General features: G+C 44.9%; 1 protein-coding gene across 1 annotated transcript in view; it reads left to right on the top strand.

The window, feature by feature from the left end:
• Nucleotides 1-21196, top strand: part of TIE1 (tyrosine kinase with immunoglobulin like and EGF like domains 1) — a 242227-nt gene that overhangs the window by 181941 nt on the left and 39090 nt on the right. Inside the window, exons 15-16 of the mRNA XM_086952186.1 lie at nucleotides 1706-1916; nucleotides 17296-17406. Of these exons, the coding sequence (XP_086808312.1) occupies nucleotides 1706-1916; nucleotides 17296-17406 (322 nt within the window). The remainder of the gene's footprint in view (nucleotides 1-1705; nucleotides 1917-17295; nucleotides 17407-21196) is intronic.

Raw genomic sequence — 21196 nt, forward strand, 5'->3', positions numbered from 1 at the left:
TCAAAACACCGCTGATGGGTGACTCCTCAAAACACCGCTGACGGGTGACCCCTCTACACACCGCTGACGGGTGCCCCTCAATACACCACTGACGGGTGACCCCTCAAAACACCGCTGACGGGTGACCCCTCAAAACACCGCTAACGGGTGACTCCTCAAAACACCGCTGACTGGTGACCCCTCAAAACATCGCTTACGGGTGACCCCTCAAAACACTGTTGACGGGTGACTCCTCAAAACACCGCTGATGGGTGACCCCTCAAAACACCGCTGATGGGTGACCCCTCTACACACCTCTGACGGGTGACCCCTCAAAACACCGCTGACAGGTGGCCCCTCAAAACACCGCTGACGGGTGACCCCTCAAAACACCGCTGATGGGTGACCCCTCAAAACACCGCTGACGCGTGACCCCTCAAAACACCGAGCTCCCACCCTCCTCATTCTTGATAGGAGACATATAGATAAAGAGAAACATGAAGAAAGCTCAAGGGCAGTACAGCAGTGACGCACAGGGGTGAACCCTCACCCTGACACAGGGGCTGCAACAAGTGGACATAATTAGAAGAACACCCATGCATCGATGTTGTTCAATTTGTAAATAGGTAGTCAAATATCCTCTGGTTAGTGTGCTCGTGGGGTTCACCCTCCACTCATGGTGATGCAAAGTCAAACACCATATGTAGAAAACTACACGCGTTAGTAGTACAGCAAGTGACAATAACACTGGATCAAGGAGACACACAATCGAAAATACTGTAAAAACCGCAAAACAATGAGAAACAAATGAAACACTCAGCATGTTGGCAGGCAGAACTTGTTACATATACGCCTCCTGTGAATAAGACCCCATAAGCACAAGCCGACCCGACCACACTAGACACCGGCAACACACTCACACAAATGCAAAGTAGCAAAATACCCCTGATCTGGACCACACAGTGTGCCAAAGTTCAGAATAGACTGGGAAACCTTCATGAACACACCACTTACATGACAGTGTATTGACCGACACATGGTGTGTTACCGGTAACTACACCTTGTCATAACCCCGCTGCATGATTCACTCATCTGCACCTATTATCTGTCCGGGATAATCATATTCCGTTCTCTAATACCGCATCCAATAGAATTCATCTCTGTTGACTGTATTCTGCTTTCTTTTCCCTTCCAATAGACTTGGCTCTTGCTCTAGGTCCCTTCTCAAGGGATTGCCAGAGCTTGAGGTCTCTACGTGGCCTTTGTTAGTATCCCTTTAATCTGCACATTAACCGGCCCCCTCAGTGGCACACTGTGTGGTCTTCCATCACAAATTAGGCCCTGACCTTCTTGACCTCTTCCTCCTGACCAGTTTGGTCCTTTGACCTCTACCCTCACCTATGACCTGACTTGCCTGGTACTTTTACCTCTACCCTCATCTCTGACCTGACTTGCCTGGTCCTTTGACCTCTACCCTCACCTCTGACCTGACTTTTCTGGTCCTTTGACCTCTGCCCCCAGACCTGCCTGGCCCTTTGACCTCTGCCTCCTAACCTGTCTGGTCCTTTGACCTCTGCTTCCCGCCCTTTCTCCTTTGACCTCTACCCTCACCTCTGACCTGACCTGTCTAATCCTTTGACCTCTGCCCTCCCTTGTCCTCTCCCCTTCCCTCTGGTCTTACCTGTCTGGTACCCTGACCTCTGACCTGTCGACTCTTCTTCCTCAGGGGGAGGAGACAATCCTCCAGTTCAGCTCTGGGACGCTGACGTTGACGCGCCGCCCGAAGCCTCAGAGTGAGCCTCTCACCTACCCCATCCTGGAGTGGGAGGACATCCGGTTCGAGGACATGATCGGGGAGGGGAACTTCGGCCAGGTGATGAGAGCCATGATCAAGAAGGACGGTGTCAAGGTCAGCGCGGCCATCAAGATGCTGAAAGGTGAGCATGAGCAGGGGGAGAGTCTGTGATCCAGAAGAATGAACAGGGGAGAGTCTGTAATCTAGAGGAATGAGCAGGGAGAGAGTAATCCAGAGGAATGAGCAGGGGGAGAGTCTGTTATCCAGAGGAATGAGCAGGGGGAGAGTCTGTGACCCAGAAGAATGAGCAGGGGAGAGTCTGTAATCTAGAGGAATGAGCAGGGAGAGAGTAATCCAGAGGAATGAGCAGGGGAGAGTCTGTAATCTAGAGGAATGAGCAAGGAGAGAGTAATCCAGAGGAATGAGCAGGGGGAGAGTCTGTGATCCAGAAGAATGAGCAGGGAGAAAGTCTGTGACCCAGAGGAATGAGCAGGGAGAAAGTCTGTAATCCAGAGGAATGTGCAGGGAGAGAGTCTGTGACCCAGACGAATGAGCAGGGAGAGAGTTTACAACCCAGAGGAATGTGCAGGGAGAGAGTCTGTGACTCAGAGGAATATTCAGGGAGAGAGTCTGTGACCCAGAGGAATGAGCAGGGAGAGAGTCTACAACCCAGAGGAATATGCAGGGAGAGAGTCTGTGACCTAGAGGAATGTGCACGGAGAAAGTCTGTAATCCAGAAGAATGTGCAGGGAGAGAGTCTGTGACCCAGACGAATGAGCAGGGAGAGAGTTTACAACCCAGAGGAATGTGCAGAAGGAGAGAGTCTGTAATCCATAGGAATGTGCAGGGAGAGAGTCTGTGACCCAGAATAATGAGCAGGGAGAAAGTCTGTGATCCAGAGGAATGAGCAGGGAGAGAGTATGTGACTCAGAGGAATATGCAGGGAGAGAGTCTGTGACCCAGAGGAATGAGCAGGGAGAAAGTCTGTAATCCAGAAGAATGTGCAGGGAGAGAGTCTGTAACCCAGACGAATGAGCAGGGAGAGAGTCTACAACCCAGAGGAATGTGCAGAAGGAGAGAGTCTGTAATCCAGAGGAATGTGCAGGTAGAGATTCTGTGACTCAGAGGAATATTCAGGGAGCTGTGACCCAGAGGAATGAGCAGGGGGAGAGTCTGTGACCCAGAGGAATGAGCAGGGAGAAAGTCTGTAATCCAGAGGAATGTGCAGGGAGAGAGTCTGTGACCCAGAGGAGTATGGAGACTTTTGATGCAGGAAAAAGTCCCAACATATGTGTAGATTTCCAAGTAGAGTACTGGGTTCAAAAGCACTCACCACCATGTTGGTGTTTGATACTTATTTCTTTGACAATAATTTTACAAATGTAGTTAGCTTTATTTACAAGGCAGTGTGCACCTACCAGGAAATGACCCTTCAATCTTCAAAATACACACAATTATCTATCGCCCCATGCTTCACCCACTGAGCTATCTTACCAGTTGACCTATAATTGTTTTAGTATGACTAAGTTCATGAGGGGAGAATAAGAAGGTTGTCAGTTGGTGATAGGGTAGCTAACAATTGTTACAAAAATCTACAAAATGTGGTTCATTGAACCGCTTCTTTCACCAGTATATAAGTTTCATCTTGTGACCACATTAAGTACAGGATCACGGGAGAGCAAGCCATCTCTCATCAATCTCAGATCTGATATGGGATCCCTGTGCCACACGCCGTGAAGGATCATGGGACCATAACCAATCTCCCAATAACCTCAGAACAAATATGGGATCTCTGTGCCACATTCTATAGAGGATCACAAGACAGCAGGCGATCTCTTGTTCCATATCAACACATGATTGTGCTGGAAAGTGTCCTAGTGTCAAGAGGGTTTGAGAGGAAATCTCAACCGGAGTATATTCTCCCTAAGTAGTACATTAATCACAAAAAATACTCCAATTGACCAGCTGGTGGTCAGTGGTGCTAGTAAACTAGCTATGCCCAAGAACGGGGGCAAAAGAGGGGGGAGAAAAAGGGGGGCCTCTCTAGTGAAAGATTGCTCCTAATACAACCGTGATTATGAGGCAAAAATTATTTTTGTTTTAATTACTCTCACACACCCTAGTGGTGTCATGCTTCATCATCGGGTCACCCCGACCCCTAGAAGCCGGGGTGGGCTCAACCGCAGTGTTGGGAGCTCTTTAGATAGATAAAGGCCAGGGGGTGTAAAGATTAGAATACCTCAGGCAGATCCCCGGTTTCCCTTTATTCTTGGGTCTGACTTGGTAGTTAAAATATTTAAAAAACGGGTCTTGTTGGAGTATTATGGTCCTAAGACCTGGTGCCGACATGTTTCAGTCCTGGATGGCCTAAATGTCCTGGACCTTCTTCAGGGCAATTGATAAGCCACTATGTGAGGAAGTTTATAAGGATGGGGAATACCTATCCTCTCCGTGATACGAGCGCAGAGTAGTTGCCCCTCGTGGTGTGTGATATGTAGTGTCTTTTAGCTGCCAACCTCCATCTGAAAATTGAAAACAGGGACAGACACCATGTAACATAAAAATATATCTCCACACTTGCTTTTGTGCTTAGTACCATTTTGGTGCATTGTGAATACCATATAGGTAAGCATGCCAACATTTATGTACATGCCTCTGTTAGAGGTCTCATCTCCTCATTGTGCCACTCATCTTTATTTATCTGTGACATACTGGTTATATGTGACAGGTATTTGTGAAGTGGCGACTTTACTCACATGCTAACACGGGGGCCCGATTCACAGAACTAACTTAAGACAAAATCCTAAACTTTTGGTATTCACAGAAGGCATTTAGTAGTACTAAAGTTAGGATTTTGTCTTAAGTCTGTCCTAAGTCTGTCCTAAGTCTGTCTTAAGTCTGTCTTAAGTCTGTCTTAAGTCTGTCTTAAGTCTGTCTTAAGTCTGTTTTAAGTCTGCCCTAAGTCTGTCTTAAGTCTGTCCTACTACTTTTGGTATTCACAGAAGGCATTTAGTAGTAGTAAAGTTAGGATCCGAATCCTGCAAGGGTGCAGGGGGTGTCACTTTGACACCCTCTAGCACCCCAATTCCGGACTTGTGTGCCACGTGGCACACAGACATGCCCTAAGGGCATGTCTGTGTGTCACATTGCACAGGTGTGCATGCACAGATGTGCAAGCACACCTGAATTCGCTATTTTACCACACAATAGGATTGTGTGGTAAAATACCGACTCTTAAGGGCCCGTGGCACTCTCAGGAGTGCCACCTACATGTGGATTTACCAAATCGGTAAATATACCGATTCGGTATTTTACCGATTCTGTAAATTTACCGATTCGGTAAATTTACAGAATCGGTAAAATATAGTCCCCCTACATCTGAAAACCCTAATACCGGTTGGTAACGGCCGAATTCGGCCCGTGGGGCCAGAGCCTATATCCCGTCATGGTGCGGCAAGGACCGGAGAACGGAGTACCGTCCCCGATCTGCCGGCCAGAAATGACATCACGACGACATCGCGTGTGCGTCAATGGTTGTGCGTAGGGAAGTAGGATGATGTATTCAGAAAGGAGATGGATACTTCAAGATAGATTATTCAAGTTACTTTATTTAAGTTAAGAAGTTAAGTTAAAAGATAGAAAACCCCATCAGGAGCAGCTGTCCTGCTGCTCAGCCCTCACCCAACTGACATTCACAAACCACTAACATTCCACCCATGCAACATTCCACGACACAGACATTCTAGCTGAGCAGCAGGAAGACTCAAGATACAACATATCTCCCTTCGTTAGGGAACAACTGCATTGTGTAATATGATGGATGAAACAATCAAGATAAAGACCACATAGATAGTACATGTAGTCCATAAATTGAAAACAATACACTAAATAAATTTTAAACACTGCACAAATAATAAATATGCAAACAAATTAATAAGCAATACACTTCCACACACCTCACAACACAACCAGTCACACTATCAACACATTGACACAAAAAGATACATCCTGTCACTCCCCATACTGATACTTCCTGGAACGCAAATAACATCTCATCTCGCACTCTACAGTCTGAGAAGAACGTCAAATTACCTCCTGAAATCAACAACTATCCTACATCAAACACCAACATGCCCATATGCCACAAATCGTACCAATTGGCCAGACCAGTACAACAAGCAAGACACACGGGAACAAACCTTAACACCAGATATATCAGGAGACAAGGTGCACACTCCAGACAAAGAACAAGCACTCATTCATGCGCCAGGAAACAACGTGCACACCTCAGACACCAAACAAGCACTCACATAACTCATTCATGCGCCATTTATCAACTGTGCACACCTCAGACGCAGAACGAGCACTCTCATAACTCATTCATGCGCAAGGAAATAACGTGCACACCTCAGACACAGAACAAGCACTCACATAACTCATTCATGCGCCAATAAACACTGCACAAAACCAAATAATGAGTGGCCATGTACAACATAACCAACTCATACACGAGCTAATGAGTGGCCTAACAACTTCGCACCAACTCATACACAACACCTGTTGTGGAACAGCTCTTAGTGACTTGATCACCTACAACCAAACTACACAACCAATGGGTGACCACATACAACCCAGTCACCTCATACACAAGCTAATGAGTGGCCTAACAACCTGACGCCAACTCACACACAACACCTGTTGTGGAACAGCTCTTGGTGAATTAAACACCTACAACCAAACCACACAACCAATGGGTGACCACATACAACACAGTCACCTCATACACGAGCTAATGAGTGGTCTAACAACCTGACACCAACTCACACACAACACCTGTTGTGGGACAGCTCTTGTTGAATTAAACACCTACACCCAAACTTACCAAACTTCACTAATATGAGACCTGACCATACAGCAGTCACCTCATACATAACACAAACAAGAGTGGAATAACGACCTGACTCCACTCAAAAACAACACTTAGGAATGCTACACCCTGTTGTGCTCAAGTCCTGTAGTGCTCAAGTTCTGGGACCTATGTTGCCGACGTTGTCTCATTGTCACCGTCTTCATGCTTCCATAGCATTTATTGTCCCTGGACATTGCCCCCCAACATGGTCTCTCACACCTGCCACTAATACAGGAACCATCGTCTTCTTTCTTCGACCTATGATTTTCAACAATTTCCTCTGATTACGCTGACCCACTTCTATTCTTGAAATCTTCGAGCAATTCCTGTTACTGCTTGGCTCTGAACCAGTTTCCAATATTGTGACTTACATAACCACTGTGCTCAAGAACAGCTTGGATAACGACAAACTCTTCAAAATTGTTTTCTTCCATGCACCAAGCCATTCTATTTTTTTTTCCATTGCTTAACTTTCAAAATTTCAGTTTTCAACATATGCAGAAATGAAATGATGACAGTACCTGGTTCTCGTAACCAACCTTCCGAATGCACCCTTGACAACATCTTTTCATTACGATGTAATCCTTGTTTTGCCATAATCAAAATGGAGGCACGCACAACCACGTAAAGTCGGGTGGTTCACGGCACGCACAAGGACAAATTCTGCCAGGTGTAAATTCGTCACAGAAGATGACGCCGATGCTCACTGGTAAGCCGAACCTGTCTCGTGCAGATTTTAAAATAAAACAGCAACCGTTATCTCTCTCCACAGAAATCAACAGTCAAACCTTGAAATTCAAAAGTAAATATTTTCCATATTCTCCTATTGGTTTCCCATTTCTGGTATCTTTACAAACACGACAACACTGTCTCGACAGCTAACCCCACCGCAGGCTCATATATCCTCGCACCTCAGATTCAACTATAGTTTGTCGCAGAAGAAAAATAACGCATCAGCACCACCCTGTGGCCGGTATTCATGTACCTGCCTTTCCGAGGCTCGATTTTCGACTCCGATCCTAGCCAAACCAGGCGGCAGCTGGTAATCCCGTACGTCCCTCTCTTTGGCTCGATTTTACATCGGTACCACTCAGCGGCTGTTATTCATGTACCAGCCTCTCTGAGACTCGTTTTTCACCTCCGAACACAACCAACCCACGCAGCTGCTGGTAATCAAGTACTCCCTCTCCGAGGCTCGATTTATGCCTCCGACCAAAAACTAACCACACATAGCTGGCAGTTATGCTGCACTATATACCGGACAATGACCCAAAATCTAAATTGGCTGTTGTTAAGCCCTTAATTTACGTTGAAGTTTTGGCACATTTGGGTTTCAAGGCGACCGATGGTATGGTCACTGATGGGGTTTAAATGCCAATCAGCGTTCATTACCAAATACTCTTGTAAATCTTTAAATATCATTTACCTCCATACTTCTTTTCTTCTCGTTTTTTATACTTGTCTGCTTCCAGTCTCACCGCTTGGACTTCTCTACTCAGTATCAGTCCATTTTACGTTGGCTAATCAGCTTCTTTAAGGTTGAACGCATGGATTCTTCTTCAAAACATCGCCAAATGATGTATTCAGAAAGGAGATGGATACTTCAAGATAGATTATTCAAGTTACTTTATTTAAGTTAAGATGTTAAGTTAAAAGATAGAAAACCCCATCAGGAGCAGCTGTCCTGCTGCTCAGCCCTCACCCAACTGACATTCACAAACCACTAACATTCCACCCATGCAACATTCCACAACACAGGCATTCTAGCTGGGCAGCAGGAAGACTCAAGATACAACATAGGATTTGAAGTTCTTGAGTTGATTTCAGTAGTTCGGATGTGCATCGGGCCATATCGAATCCCGAAATAAAAAGTAAAAGAAAAGGAGATGCTCGTAGTTAACCAGTTATGTCACTGTAATGATAATGTGGTGGGGCCTAATTGACACTCTTAATTATAAGCTTCTGTGTGTAAAAGTGAAAAGTCAAATATATGGTTGTCCGTTAGAGTGTAGGGCAAATCGAGTATACCCTCTGCCATAAATATAATAATGTGGCAAGTAGGGTGACATATCTTACTTATTAATGGACCAGGCGAGGGAAACCCAAAAATTAAAGAGAAATCCCTAGAAATATTCTAGAAGGGAAGTGGGGTTTTTTGTATGGCGCCTGCAGTGTATATGGCGTAAATAACAAGGACCCCCTGCTAGACAACTGGATTTGTTATACAGGGAAAGTAAACAATGTAATAACAGCTAACAAGTGGATAGTAAGGCCAGGGAGAAACAACATATAGGAAGCACAGAAACCAATTAAAAAGTACAAAATTGAATTTATTTGTAAATGTACACATTTAGGATAAAAACATTTGAAATTTCGAAAAAATACAAAAGCATGACAACAATTTAAGAAACTAATAAATTCAATATGAAGAAATTATTTTTCTAACACAGTTATACAGAAATTCATAAAAAAGTGGCAGAAATAATCATCGACGCGCGTTTCGGCGTTTGGACAAGAACGCCTTCTTCAGGAGCCACATTAAAATCTGAAAAATATACATAAAATGAGTTAAAACCACACAAGGGAGTGTTGACACTCCTATCGTCAATATATCAATATTTATACTAGGAACTGTGCCCGAGGCTGTGCTTACCAAACATTTCTTCCCTACTTATGCAGTTAGTAAATCTAACTGCACAAGGAACAACCTAAATAACTTATATTTGGGCAGTGTCATAATCACTGGGCAGAAAAGGACATGGATTAGAATCCCCCACTAATTTACATTCACGCAAGGGACTATCTGTGCTCATTATAAATGATAAACCACTGAAGGCTTTCATAATTATTTTTAAACATACCTGACAAAAGGGAACATAGGTGGAACTAATCACTCCCTATTCCTTTAGAGAAATATCACGGATTAGATAAAGATATATTTCTTGTTTATCAAGTAGGTGCAGTCGCTTTATATTTACATCAAGTTTCAATCTGTGATAATTAAAACATTTATATTCACGATCTGTCAAGAGAATCTATACATATCCTATTTATTCAGTGCTTGGATATGTAGAGCTTGTTTTGCTGACCTAATTTGATTGATGTATACACGGTATTTGCTGATTCAAAAGCATAATTCCGCAGTTACTTTGTACCAGCGAGTCATAGGGATTTTAACGCTGGGAGAAGGGATAGATGAAAGCATTTAGTTGTCATTACATGGCCCCAATCTAATCTCAATTCTATTGGTCTCTAAACTTTAGAGACCAATAGAATTGAGATTAGATTGGGGCCCGATAGAGACCAATAGAATTGAGATTAGATTGGGGCCCGTCTATTTTTCATGTAATGACAACTAAATGCTTTCATCTATCCCTTCTCCCAGCGTTAGAAACTTGATGTAAATATAAAGCGACTGCACCTACTTGATAAACAAGAAATATATCTTTATCTAATCCGTGATATTTCTCTAAAGGAATAGGGAGTGATTAGTTCCACCTATGTTCCCTTTTGTCAGGTATGTTTAAAAATAATTATGAAAGCCTTCAGTGGTTTATCATTTATAATGAGCACAGATAGTCCCTTGCGTGAATGTAAATTAGTGGGGGACCCTAATCCATGTCCTTTTCTGCCCAATGATTATGACACTGCCCAAATATAAGTTATTTAGGTTGTTCCTTGTGCAGTTAGATTTACTAACTGCATAAGTAGGGAAGAAATGTTTGGTAAGCACAGCCTCGGGCACAGTTCCTAGTATAAATATTGATATATTGACGATAGGAGTGTCAACACTCCCTTGTGTGGTTTTAACTCATTTTATGTATATTTTTCAGATTTTAATGTGGCTCCTGAAGAAGGCGTTCTTGTCCAAACGCCGAAACGCGCGTCGATGATTATTTCTGCCACTTTTTTATGAATTTCTGTATAACTGTGTTAGAAAAAGAATTTCTTCATATTGAATTTATTAGTTTCTTAAATTGTTGCCATGCTTTTGTATTTTTTCGAAATTTCAAATGTTTTTATCCTAAATGTGTACATTTACAAATAAATTCAATTTTGTACTTTTTAATTGGTTTCTGTGCTTCCTATATGTTGTTTCTCCCTGGCCTTACTATCCACTTGTTAGCTGTTATTACATTGCCTGCAGTGTATATGTCATTTTGAGGGCTTCTTTGGTCATAACTGAGGGGGCTGACATTATGGGTGATTCTGGTCTAGGTGCTTGCAGACACTGGAGTCATGCCCTGTTTATTTGTTAAGTTGGCTCCAGGGGATACAGTCGTTAAGTCCAGTCTCATGGGTTTTCAAGCGGTATACCCAGCGTTGTTCCCTGTCTAGGAGTCTTTTCTGCAAGTTGCCAATGCCCTTCACTTTCTCAATTACTGTCCATCTTATGTCTGTGTCTTTGTGCTGCTTCTCCATGTAGTGTGCTGTAAGTCTGGTGGCTGTGATAGCACGCCTGATCGTGCTCCTGTGTTCGCTTATGCGAATCTTGACTTTGCAGCTGGTCATGCCCACATAGGACGGCTCACAAGGGCATCTAATGAGATAGATAACTGACTGTGAATTGCAATTTGTGCGTGATCTTTGTTCCCACAGGTCATTTTCCATGTGGGTCATGCGTGGTTTGTGAATTCACTGAACACACCAAGAACATTGACTTAGGATGCACCTGACAAATACATTGACCTAGGATTCCATAACGCGTGGTATATACTTGGAAATCAAGTCAGGTGGATGGAAAGCTGTGTGGGAATTGTAGTTAAGAAGATACCTTACAGGTTTGATTTTGTGTATGAGGGACATTCAATGGTCCTTTTATTGAAAGCCTATAAAGTGAAAGTTATTGCCCAAATAACATTTGTATCATAAGTCTGGGAAAGGTACTAATGGTGTTGAGGATGGAGTTACTTACTCCACGAAGAAACATTTCACTTTTGTATTTATTAGTCAGATTGCAAAGATTCTTTCCTCCAATGTGATATCTTTAAAAAATCACTGACTGTCTTTTTAAGACTTTAAAAAAATCTAGTAATTTAGAAGGTTTACACCTTATTGTACATCTTCAAAATATCTCTATCTTTAACCCCTTCACTGCGGGGCAGTTTCCACCCGCTATGCTGGGGAGCAGGGGGCACGCACATTGCCCCAGTGCTCATGACGAGCTCAGCGTATCATGAGCCACGGCGCTCTGGTGCTCATGACGAGCTGAGCTCGTCATGACCACGCCCATTCCAATGGAACGCTCAGCACAGCAGGGGAATTAGCCCAGCGTACGAACGTTCCATTTAACGGGCGCGGTCATGACGAGCTCACCCCTCAATATATTACGTAAGTAAGGCCTCGGTAAGTGGGGATTCAGTCTTATTTGCCCATCTACAAGATAAACCTAGTGAGAAGCTTTATTTGTGGTTGAGTAGGGGTGCGTCTTACCCATAATTAAAGAATCTACAAACGATACTTCAAGGTAATGGAAGGGAAGTTTGCTCCACACATTACAAATGACAAGTGATGTCAGCAGAAGCTGCACATTTCATTAAAATTGCCAATGATTATTTAATTAAGGAAGTGTTTGCAAGATTCAAGAAAATTTGTGGCTAATTATGATGAAATTGATACATTACATTTATTATTGTCTGGTGTTTCTATTCAGATGTTATTTTTGTAAGGCATGTGGTCTACAATTGATGAGGTATGTCTAAGTAAGATGTTTTACATTTTATTTGCAAATTGATAAAATGTTCCAAAGTTGAGAAGCTATGCAATCAATCACCTTGAAAACAAATACAAATATCTGTATTAAATAAATAAATAAATATAATAAATAAGCCACGACAAGTCAAAGGCGGCAGAAGGGCCCCTTGTCCCAGTCCGTCCAGCTGTTCGTGGTAGAGTTGTCGTGTTAGTCTTCTTGTTGTCACTGACGCAGATCAGGGTCCTGGGTTTTGGTCATGTGACAGCCACTTCCCATCCTATCTATGTCGCGTCCTGTTTGGTGATAAGGGATCTCTCCAGGCTGCTGATGCAGTCACTTCTCAGATTAGCTGCTCTTCCACTCAGGCGAGGAGCTTGCAGGGTTTCTTTTAGGGTTGTGATTGGCTCTATGCTTGAACTTGATTTGTCTCCTACTTTGATGTTTACTCTCTTGCCCCACCTGCCTTGTTTCCAGTCACTGCTAGAAGAGCACCTTGTTGCATTTACTGTCATTGTGCAAGTTCTCAAAATGCCTCCATTGGGATAGCGGAAGGAGCCGAAAAACCAGAAAATGTAGGGGCAGATTTACAAGAAAGTGACGCATCTGTGAAGAGGTACAAAAGGGGGTGGTGATGGACAGAGCATCTGAATCAATCAAACACTCACACCCAGTCAAAAGATATGGGTTTAATCATCCATCACCGTTCTTTAGCCCACTCTGCCACCCCAGTTCAGACATGGCTATATGCAAGTCAGTCTGACCCTGTGCCTCATGGGAACAGTCCAGCACGAACTGCCAAGCCATGTCTTCCCTGGACCGGAAACAAGCTTCCGAGGACCGGTTTCTGGCATTCCAGGCGTCTTCAGCCCGGCTTGCTTGAATCCAGTGGCAAAGTGAGCAAGGGACTCACGTCTGAGCATACCCTGCCACACTTATGGCGGCCAAAAGCGGTACAAAAGGGGGTGGTGATGGACGGAGCATCTGAATCAATCAAACACTCACACCCAGTCAAAAGATCTGGGTTTAATCCATCACCGTTCTTTAGCCCACTCTGCCACCCCAGTTCAGACATGGCTATATGCAAATCAGTCTGACCCTGTGCCTCATGGAAACAGTCCAGCCCGAACTGCCAAGCCATGTCTTCCCTGGACCGGAAACAAGCTTCAGAAGACCGGTTTCTGACATTCCAGCCGTCTTCAGCCCGGCTTGCTTGAATTCAGTGGCAAAGTGAGCAAGGGACCACTGGAGAGGTGTGCAGTGTCTAAACACAGCTGCAAGTTACCATTGAATTTCTAGGGGAAACGAAGAAGTTACAAAGTTACTGTTTAAGGGCCTTTCCGGATGGACTACGACAACACCCCTTTAGACTAGGACACTTCGAGAGTCAAGAGCCACAGGAGCACTGGAGTACTCGTGTTACCTCACCCAGGGAAGCCGGGTGCATAGGTGCCTTTTGGTGTCGGGTTTCGTCAATGTTTTCTATGGAGATCTGCAAAGTAGTGCTGCAGGCGACCAGAGGAAAAGTGTCCGGGTGGATCCAAGGGTGGATAGAAGATCTGAAAAACCTGAAAGCAGAGGGGACAGAGTCTGGGTCACTAGCCAGTGACCAGGAAGGTACCAGGAAGGAACCAGGCGATGTTGTGATGATTTCAGGTGAAGAAGGTGAGTTTGTTTCTTCAGCCACGAGGTTCAGGAGGCATCGACGATGACCAGGCGCTGGATTCGAGCTGTCCCACGAAGGATCTAGTTGACTGCGGTGTCGGTATCCAGATTAGACCCAACAAGCCTTGGCAAACGCAACATATGCAGGATGTCAAGATTGGCTTTGTTGCAGACCAGCAAGGTCTGTGGAGCTTCTCCTTTGTAGGAAAGCTGGAGCCAGCCTGGATCAACCAGGAAAGCAAGTTTGTTTCAAAGAAAAGTCTTAAGGGGGCTCACTATCCAACGGGCAAGGAACCGGGAAGACGCGTTGAGCACAAATACAAAAGCGGGTCCCACGGGACACTCGCGGAGTGTTGGGGCCTGTGCTTCGGTGCAAAGGGTGCTCGAGGCTGGGGGTTCTCGTACCCCAATGCACAACTGCGAGGGTACCTCGGGAGTCGAGCAGTTAGCAAAATGCAGGATGTCCAGGTTGTCCGTTCCCACGTCTCTCTCGTCCGCCATGGGTCTCAGCAAAGTCAGAGATGTCTGAAAGTCCAGTTCCTGTGTCGCAGATTCTTCGGGATCCGACTGGCAAAGTTGCTGATGGTGCCTGTTTGCACAGGGTGTTCCCTCCTTGACCACAAGGGAGATATCTTCAGTCTTCCAGTTGAAATGGAATGTCGAAGGTCCAGGATAGGTCTTGTGAAGATTTGTCCAGGGTAATCTAAAGTCCTGGGGACACAGCTCCTATAGTTATACCAAGGTTAGGGGCTGGACTACCTGGCTAGGTCCCTCCTAGGAGTGGACCTGAGAAGGGGTTGGCTACAACCCTTTCCCTTTGTCCAGTTTTGCGCCAGAGCAGGGCTGGAGTGCCCCAGCAACTAGTTTGAACCAGGCTATGCATGGAGCACCTTGTGTGCCACAGGCAGTGTCTGGAAAAGCATTTCTGAATGCATCCCTCCCTGCCCCAATACACTAAAGCCTGTCTGGGGAGGTGCTGGCACCTCCCTGGGAAGGAAACCTATTGTCCAGGCCTCCCCTGCTGGAGTTTCGTCCAGCAGCAGGAGGTCAGACTCGTGTCTGTGGCAGCAGCATCCATTTTGTGATGCTGAGGCTCTATTTAACTTTAACCGGGTTTACCAGTACTTACATGTCTTCTCCCTCTAGAACGGTGGAATGCTACCCCCACCACCAGAACTGGTAGGGGGGTAGTATTCCAAAGTGTTTGACACCTTACACGACATGTTTTGAAAAAGCAAAACCAAAGTTAGCATTAACCGCGAGGATTATAATGCACTTAAGAGTATATGGTATGGCTATATCATAGAACAGCTATAAGGAGATGGTTCCGAAAGCTGCGGAGGGGCTCAGCTCATGCTAGGGCACCCTCTCACATAAAACCAAACACTCTGCCTCCAGGATTGTTAAGGCCTACCATAGGAGTGACTTATAGGTTACTATGTGTCTATATATAAGGTAGATATAGATATACTATATCTAAGTAAGGGGTGATTACATCACCTTGCTCAGGCTGTGTGAACAGACCTGTGGTGTCAGTTTGGAGGGCCAGCCAGGGGTGACATAACACATGCTGCAGCCCCTGGTAAGCCTTGGATGCACTAAACAGGGGCCAACAGAGGTGACCCAATACCCAATCTGGTATGTACCTAAAGTACATGGAGCCCATTTTATAGTGAGAGCAGATAGCCTGGGGCCCTGAATAGCAGGATCCCAGGCCAACTAAGTCGAAAACCAGCAAAACACTAGGCAAAAAGTCGGGGTAACCATATAGTCAGATATCCACCTTACTACAGCAGGTTGGACTGCCACAGTTGGGTCGTCAGAAACTCACATCTTAATCTGGAAGGTGGTTGGAGATACCTGTGCTGCCCTATTGCTGCTGTTTTTCTCCAACAGCCATCTGGGCAGTCATAGAAAAGCTGTCGGAGAATGCAGTCTTTCGGAGTACAGGATGCATGCATCGTAATCCGGTGGTGTCGGACTGACCGCTTTTGACGAGACCTCCGACCAGCATCGTAATGAGGCCGAAACAATGGAGGTTTCTACGAGAAATATCTGATAGAAACTTTAAAATATTATATTAAATCAGCTCACTACATTTTAGCACAAAGCAATATATTGAAGCCTTAATATTTCACTAAAATCCTGGTCGACCTAAACCAGAAAATGCATTTCCGATACAGGTGCACTTTAAAACGTATTTTGTATTCACCAATGGACCACATTGCTGTAGCTTTAACAGTACGATTTTCATAATGTTTACCAGGATGGTGTCAACAAATTTGGAATTCCATGAAAAAATATATTTATTTGGATTTGAAAATAGAAAAACACGTCTCTTTGTCTATGTTAGAATCATGAAAGCAAAAATATAAAATGCTGAGTGTATGGCTTTGGAAATGAGTGAGGATCATGACACATGTTGAATATTTGTCGAAATTATACACTCTTGAAACAACCCTCTATTGTTGGGCTCATTTTGACTTTATGGGGCCGATTCACAGAACTAACTAATGACAAAATCCTAAACTTACTACTTTTGGTATTCACAGAAGGCATTCAGTAGTCTTAAGTTAGGATTTTGTCTTAAATTACGATTTTGTCTTAAATTAAATTTAACACAAAATCCTAATTTAAGTCAAAATCCTAATTTAAGACGTAATCCTAATTTAAGACAAAATCCTAATTTAAGACTACTAAATGCCTTTTGTAACTACCAAAAGTAGTAAGTTTAGGATTTTTTCGTAAGTAGTCCTGTGATTTCTATTTTTGTGTACGCTGAACGTTCTGTTTGCCTTCTCTCCACCCCTTTTGTGCATGGTTTGTAATTCAGAATAACCTCACCCTCCTCTCTCATTTCGTTTGAAAGTACACACATTGGGCCCGATTCACAAAACTAACTTAAGACAAAATCCTAAACTTACTACTTTTGGTATTCACAGAAGTTAGGATTTTGTCTTAAGTTTGTCTTAAGACAGACTTAAGACAAAATCCTAACTTCTGTGAATACCAAAAGTAGTAAGTTTAGGATTTTGTCTTAAGTTAGTTCTGTGAATCGGGCCCATTGCCCTGCCAATCGTTTTCCTCAAGTTTGTGTGTTATAATTAAAATATTTAAAGTAAAGCATTTAATTTACTTGAAATTGAATGTAATACTTAATTTTCTATATTTACATTTCTGTATCAATGTTCAGTCTATTACATATGGTGCCAAGCTTCCCTAATGACCTGCATTATGTTCTTGCTTATCTTACAGAATTTGCATCAGAGAATGATCACAGGGACTTTGAGGGTGAACTGGAGGTTCTCTGTAAACTGGGCCATCACCCCAATATTATTAACCTGCTTGGAGCCTGTGAGAACAGAGGTGAGGCATGCTTGATCTGTCTCTGCCGAGACTAGTCTTTGAACGCAGAACCTTTGCTAATACAGACAAGGTGGGCGGTGACGCGACACTCGTCATCCCCTGAGCCTTGACCACCAGCTTCATGCAAGAGCTTTGTGATGCTGGAGATGCCGTCCCCTTACTCAAGCCATGCCACGCTCCTGTGTGCACCTACGGTGTTAGAGGGTCTTATTCTAACAAGGTGTTGCCTGTCATACGTGGAGCAAGCCCTGCCTTCTGCGCGCCTTGATAAGAGGTGCTATGCTGTTGTAGTTTCTGTCCTATCCTACATAGTGGGAACAAAAGCTATCTTCTGATCTCCGCTTTCCCATGGTGCTATGGGCACTGAGCTTCTGGAAGTGCTGTTGTGTACCTATCAAGGGGTATAATGTCCCTCTTGCACCATGGTCACATGGTGTTAGGGTTGCTTTGTTGGTGTATTTGCTGTCAGAGTTGGGTGTTAGGTGTGCTTTTCTCCATGTTCTACCTAATGGTGTTAGGGATGTTGTGCTACTGTATTTGCTTTAAATTTTAACTGTTAGGAGTGCTGTGTCACATTGCCACTTCATGATGCTATTGCCATTCTAGTGTTTAGTTGTATTTGCTGTCAGCGTTGAGTGTTAGGGGTGCTGTGGCTGTGGCTTCATTGCCTCTTGGTAGTGCTAGTGGCACTCTTCTGTTTAGCTGTATTTGCTGTAAATTTTAACTGTTAGGGGTGCTGTGGCTTCATTGCCTCTTCATGGTGCTAGTGCCATTCTGCTGTTTAGCTGTATTTGCTGTCAGTGTTGAGCATTAGGGGTGCTGTGGCTTCATTGCCTCTTCATGGTGCTAGTGGCATTCTGCTGTTTAGCTGTATTTGCTGTCACTGTTGAGCATTAGGGGTGCTGTGGCTTCATTGCCTCTTTATGGTGCTAGTGGCATAGTGCTGTTTAGCTGTATTTGCTGTCAGTGCTGAGCGTTAGGGGTGCTGTGGCTTCATTGCCTCTTCATGGTGCTAGTGGCATTCTGCTGTTTAGCTGTATTTGCTGTCAGTGCTGAGCGTTAGGGGTGCTGTGGTTTCATTGCCTCTTCATGGTGCTAGGGGCATTCTGCTGTTTAGCTGTATTTGCTGTCACTGTTGAGCATTAGGGGTGCTGTGGCTTCATTGCCTCGTCCTGGTGCTAGGGGCATTCTGCTGTTTAGCTGTATTTGCTGTCACTGTTGAGCATTAGGGGTGCTGTGGCTTCATTGCCTCTTCATGGTGCTAGTGGCATTCTGCTGTTTAGCTGTATTTGCTGTCACTGTTGAGCATTAGGGGTGCTGTGGCTTCATTGCCTCGTCCTGGTGCTAGGGGCATTCTGCTGTTTAGCTGTATTTGCTGTCAGTGCTGAGCGTTAGGGGTGCTGTGGTTTCATTGCCTCTTCATGGTGCTAGTGGCATTCTGCTGTTTAGCTGTATTTGCTGTCAGTGCTGAGCGTTAGGGGTGCTGTGGTTTCATTGCCTCTTCATGGTGCTAGTGGCATTCTGCTGTTTAGCTGTATTTGCTGTCACTGTTGAGCATTAGGGGTGCTGTGGCTTCATTGCCTCTTCATGGTGCTAGTGGCATTCTGCTGTTTAGCTGTATTTGCTGTCAGTGTTGAGCGTTAGGGGTGCTGTGGCTTCACTACCTCTTCATGGTGCTAGAGGCATTCTGCTGTTTAGCTCTATTTGCTGTCAGTGCTGAGTGTTAGGGGTGCTGTGGCTGTGACTTCCTTGCCTCTTCATTGTACTAGTGGCATAGTGTTGGTTAGCTGTATATGCTGTCAGTGTTGAGCATTAGGGGTGCTGTGGCTTCATTGCCTCTTCATGGTGCTAGTGGCATTCTGCTCTTTAGCTGTATTTGCTGTCAGTGTTGAGTGTTAGGGGTGCTGTGGCTTCATTACCACTTCATGGTGCTGGTGGCATTCCGCGGTTTAGCTGTATTTGCTGTCAGTGTTGAGCATTAGGGGTGCTGTGGCTTCATTACCTCTTCATGGTGCTAGTGGCATAGTGCTGTTTAGCTGTATTTGCTGTCAGTGCTGAGCGTTATGGGTGCTGTGGCTTCATTGCCTCTTCATGGTGCTTGTGGCATAGTGCTGTTTAGCTGTATTTGCCGTCAGTGCTGAGTGTTAGGGGTGCTGTGGCTTCATTGCCTCTTCATGGTGCTAGTGGCATTATGCTGTTTAGCTGTATTTGCTGTCAGTGCTGAGCGTTAGGGGTGCTGTGGTTTCATTGCCTCTTCATGGTGCTAGTGGCATTCTGCTGTTTAGCTGTATTTGCTGTCACTGTTGAGCATTAGGGGTGCTGTGGCTTCATTGCCTCGTCCTGGTGCTAGGGGCATTCTGCTGTTTAGCTGTATTTGCTGTCACTGTTGAGCATTAGGGGTGCTGTGGCTTCATTGCCTCTTCATGGTGCTAGTGGCATTCTGCTGTTTAGCTGTATTTGCTGTCACTGTTGAGCATTAGGGGTGCTGTGGCTTCATTGCCTCTTTATGGTGCTAGTGGCATAGTGCTGTTTAGCTGTATTTGCTGTCAGTGCTGAGCGTTAGGGGTGCTGTGGCTTCATTGCCTCTTCATGGTGCTAGTGGCATTCTGCTGTTTAGCTGTATTTGCTGTCAGTGCTGAGCGTTAGGGGTGCTGTGGTTTCATTGCCTCTTCATGGTGCTAGGGGCATTCTGCTGTTTAGCTGTATTTGCTGTCACTGTTGAGCATTAGGGGTGCTGTGGCTTCATTGCCTCTTCATGGTGCTAGTGGCATTCTGCTGTTTAGCTGTATTTGCTGTCACTGTTGAGCATTAGGGGTGCTGTGGCTTCATTGCCTCGTCCTGGTGCTAGGGGCATTCTGCTGTTTAGCTGTATTTGCTGTCACTGTTGAGCATTAGGGGTGCTGTGGCTTCATTGCCTCTTCATGGTGCTAGTGGCATTCTGCTGTTTAGCTGTATTTGCTGTCACTGTTGAGCATTAGGGGTGCTGTGGCTTCATTGCCTCTTCATGGTGCTAGTGGCATTCTGCTGTTTAGCTGTATTTGCTGTCAGTGCTGAGCGTTAGGGGTGCTGTGGTTTCCTTGCCTCTTCATGGTGCTAGTGGCATTCTGCTGTTTAGCTGTATTTGCTGTCACTGTTGAGCATTAGGGGTGCTGTGGCTTCATTGCCTCTTCATGGTGCTAGTGGCATTCTGCTGTTTAGCTGTATTTGCTGTCAGTGTTGAGCGTTAGGGGTGCTGTGGCTTCATTGCCTCTTCATGGTGCTAGTGGCATTCTGCTGTTTAGCTGTATTTGCTGTCAGTGTTGAGCGTTAGGGGTGCTGTGGCTTCACTACCTCTTCATGGTGCTAGAGGCATTCTGCTGTTTAGCTCTATTTGCTGTCAGTGCTGAGTGTTAGGGGTGCTGTGGCTGTGACTTCCTTGCCTCTTCATTGTACTAGTGGCATAGTGTTGGTTAGCTGTATATGCTGTCAGTGTTGAGCATTAGGGGTGCTGTGGCTTCATTGCCTCTTCATGGTGCTAGTGGCATTCTGCTCTTTAGCTGTATTTGCTGTCAGTGTTGAGTGTTAGGGGTGCTGTGGCTTCATTACCACTTCATGGTGCTAGTGGCATTCCGCGGTTTAGCTGTATTTGCTGTCAGTGTTGAGCATTAGGGGTGCTGTGGCTTCATTACCTCTTCATGGTGCTAGTGGCATAGTGCTGTTTAGCTGTATTTGCTGTCAGTGCTGAGCGTTATGGGTGCTGTGGCTTCATTGCCTCTTCATGGTGCTTGTGGCATAGTGCTGTTTAGCTGTA

This window comes from Lissotriton vulgaris, chromosome 1_1, assembly GCF_964263255.1.
Source record: "Lissotriton vulgaris chromosome 1_1, aLisVul1.2, whole genome shotgun sequence".
Taxonomy (NCBI): Eukaryota; Metazoa; Chordata; class Amphibia; order Caudata; family Salamandridae; genus Lissotriton; species Lissotriton vulgaris.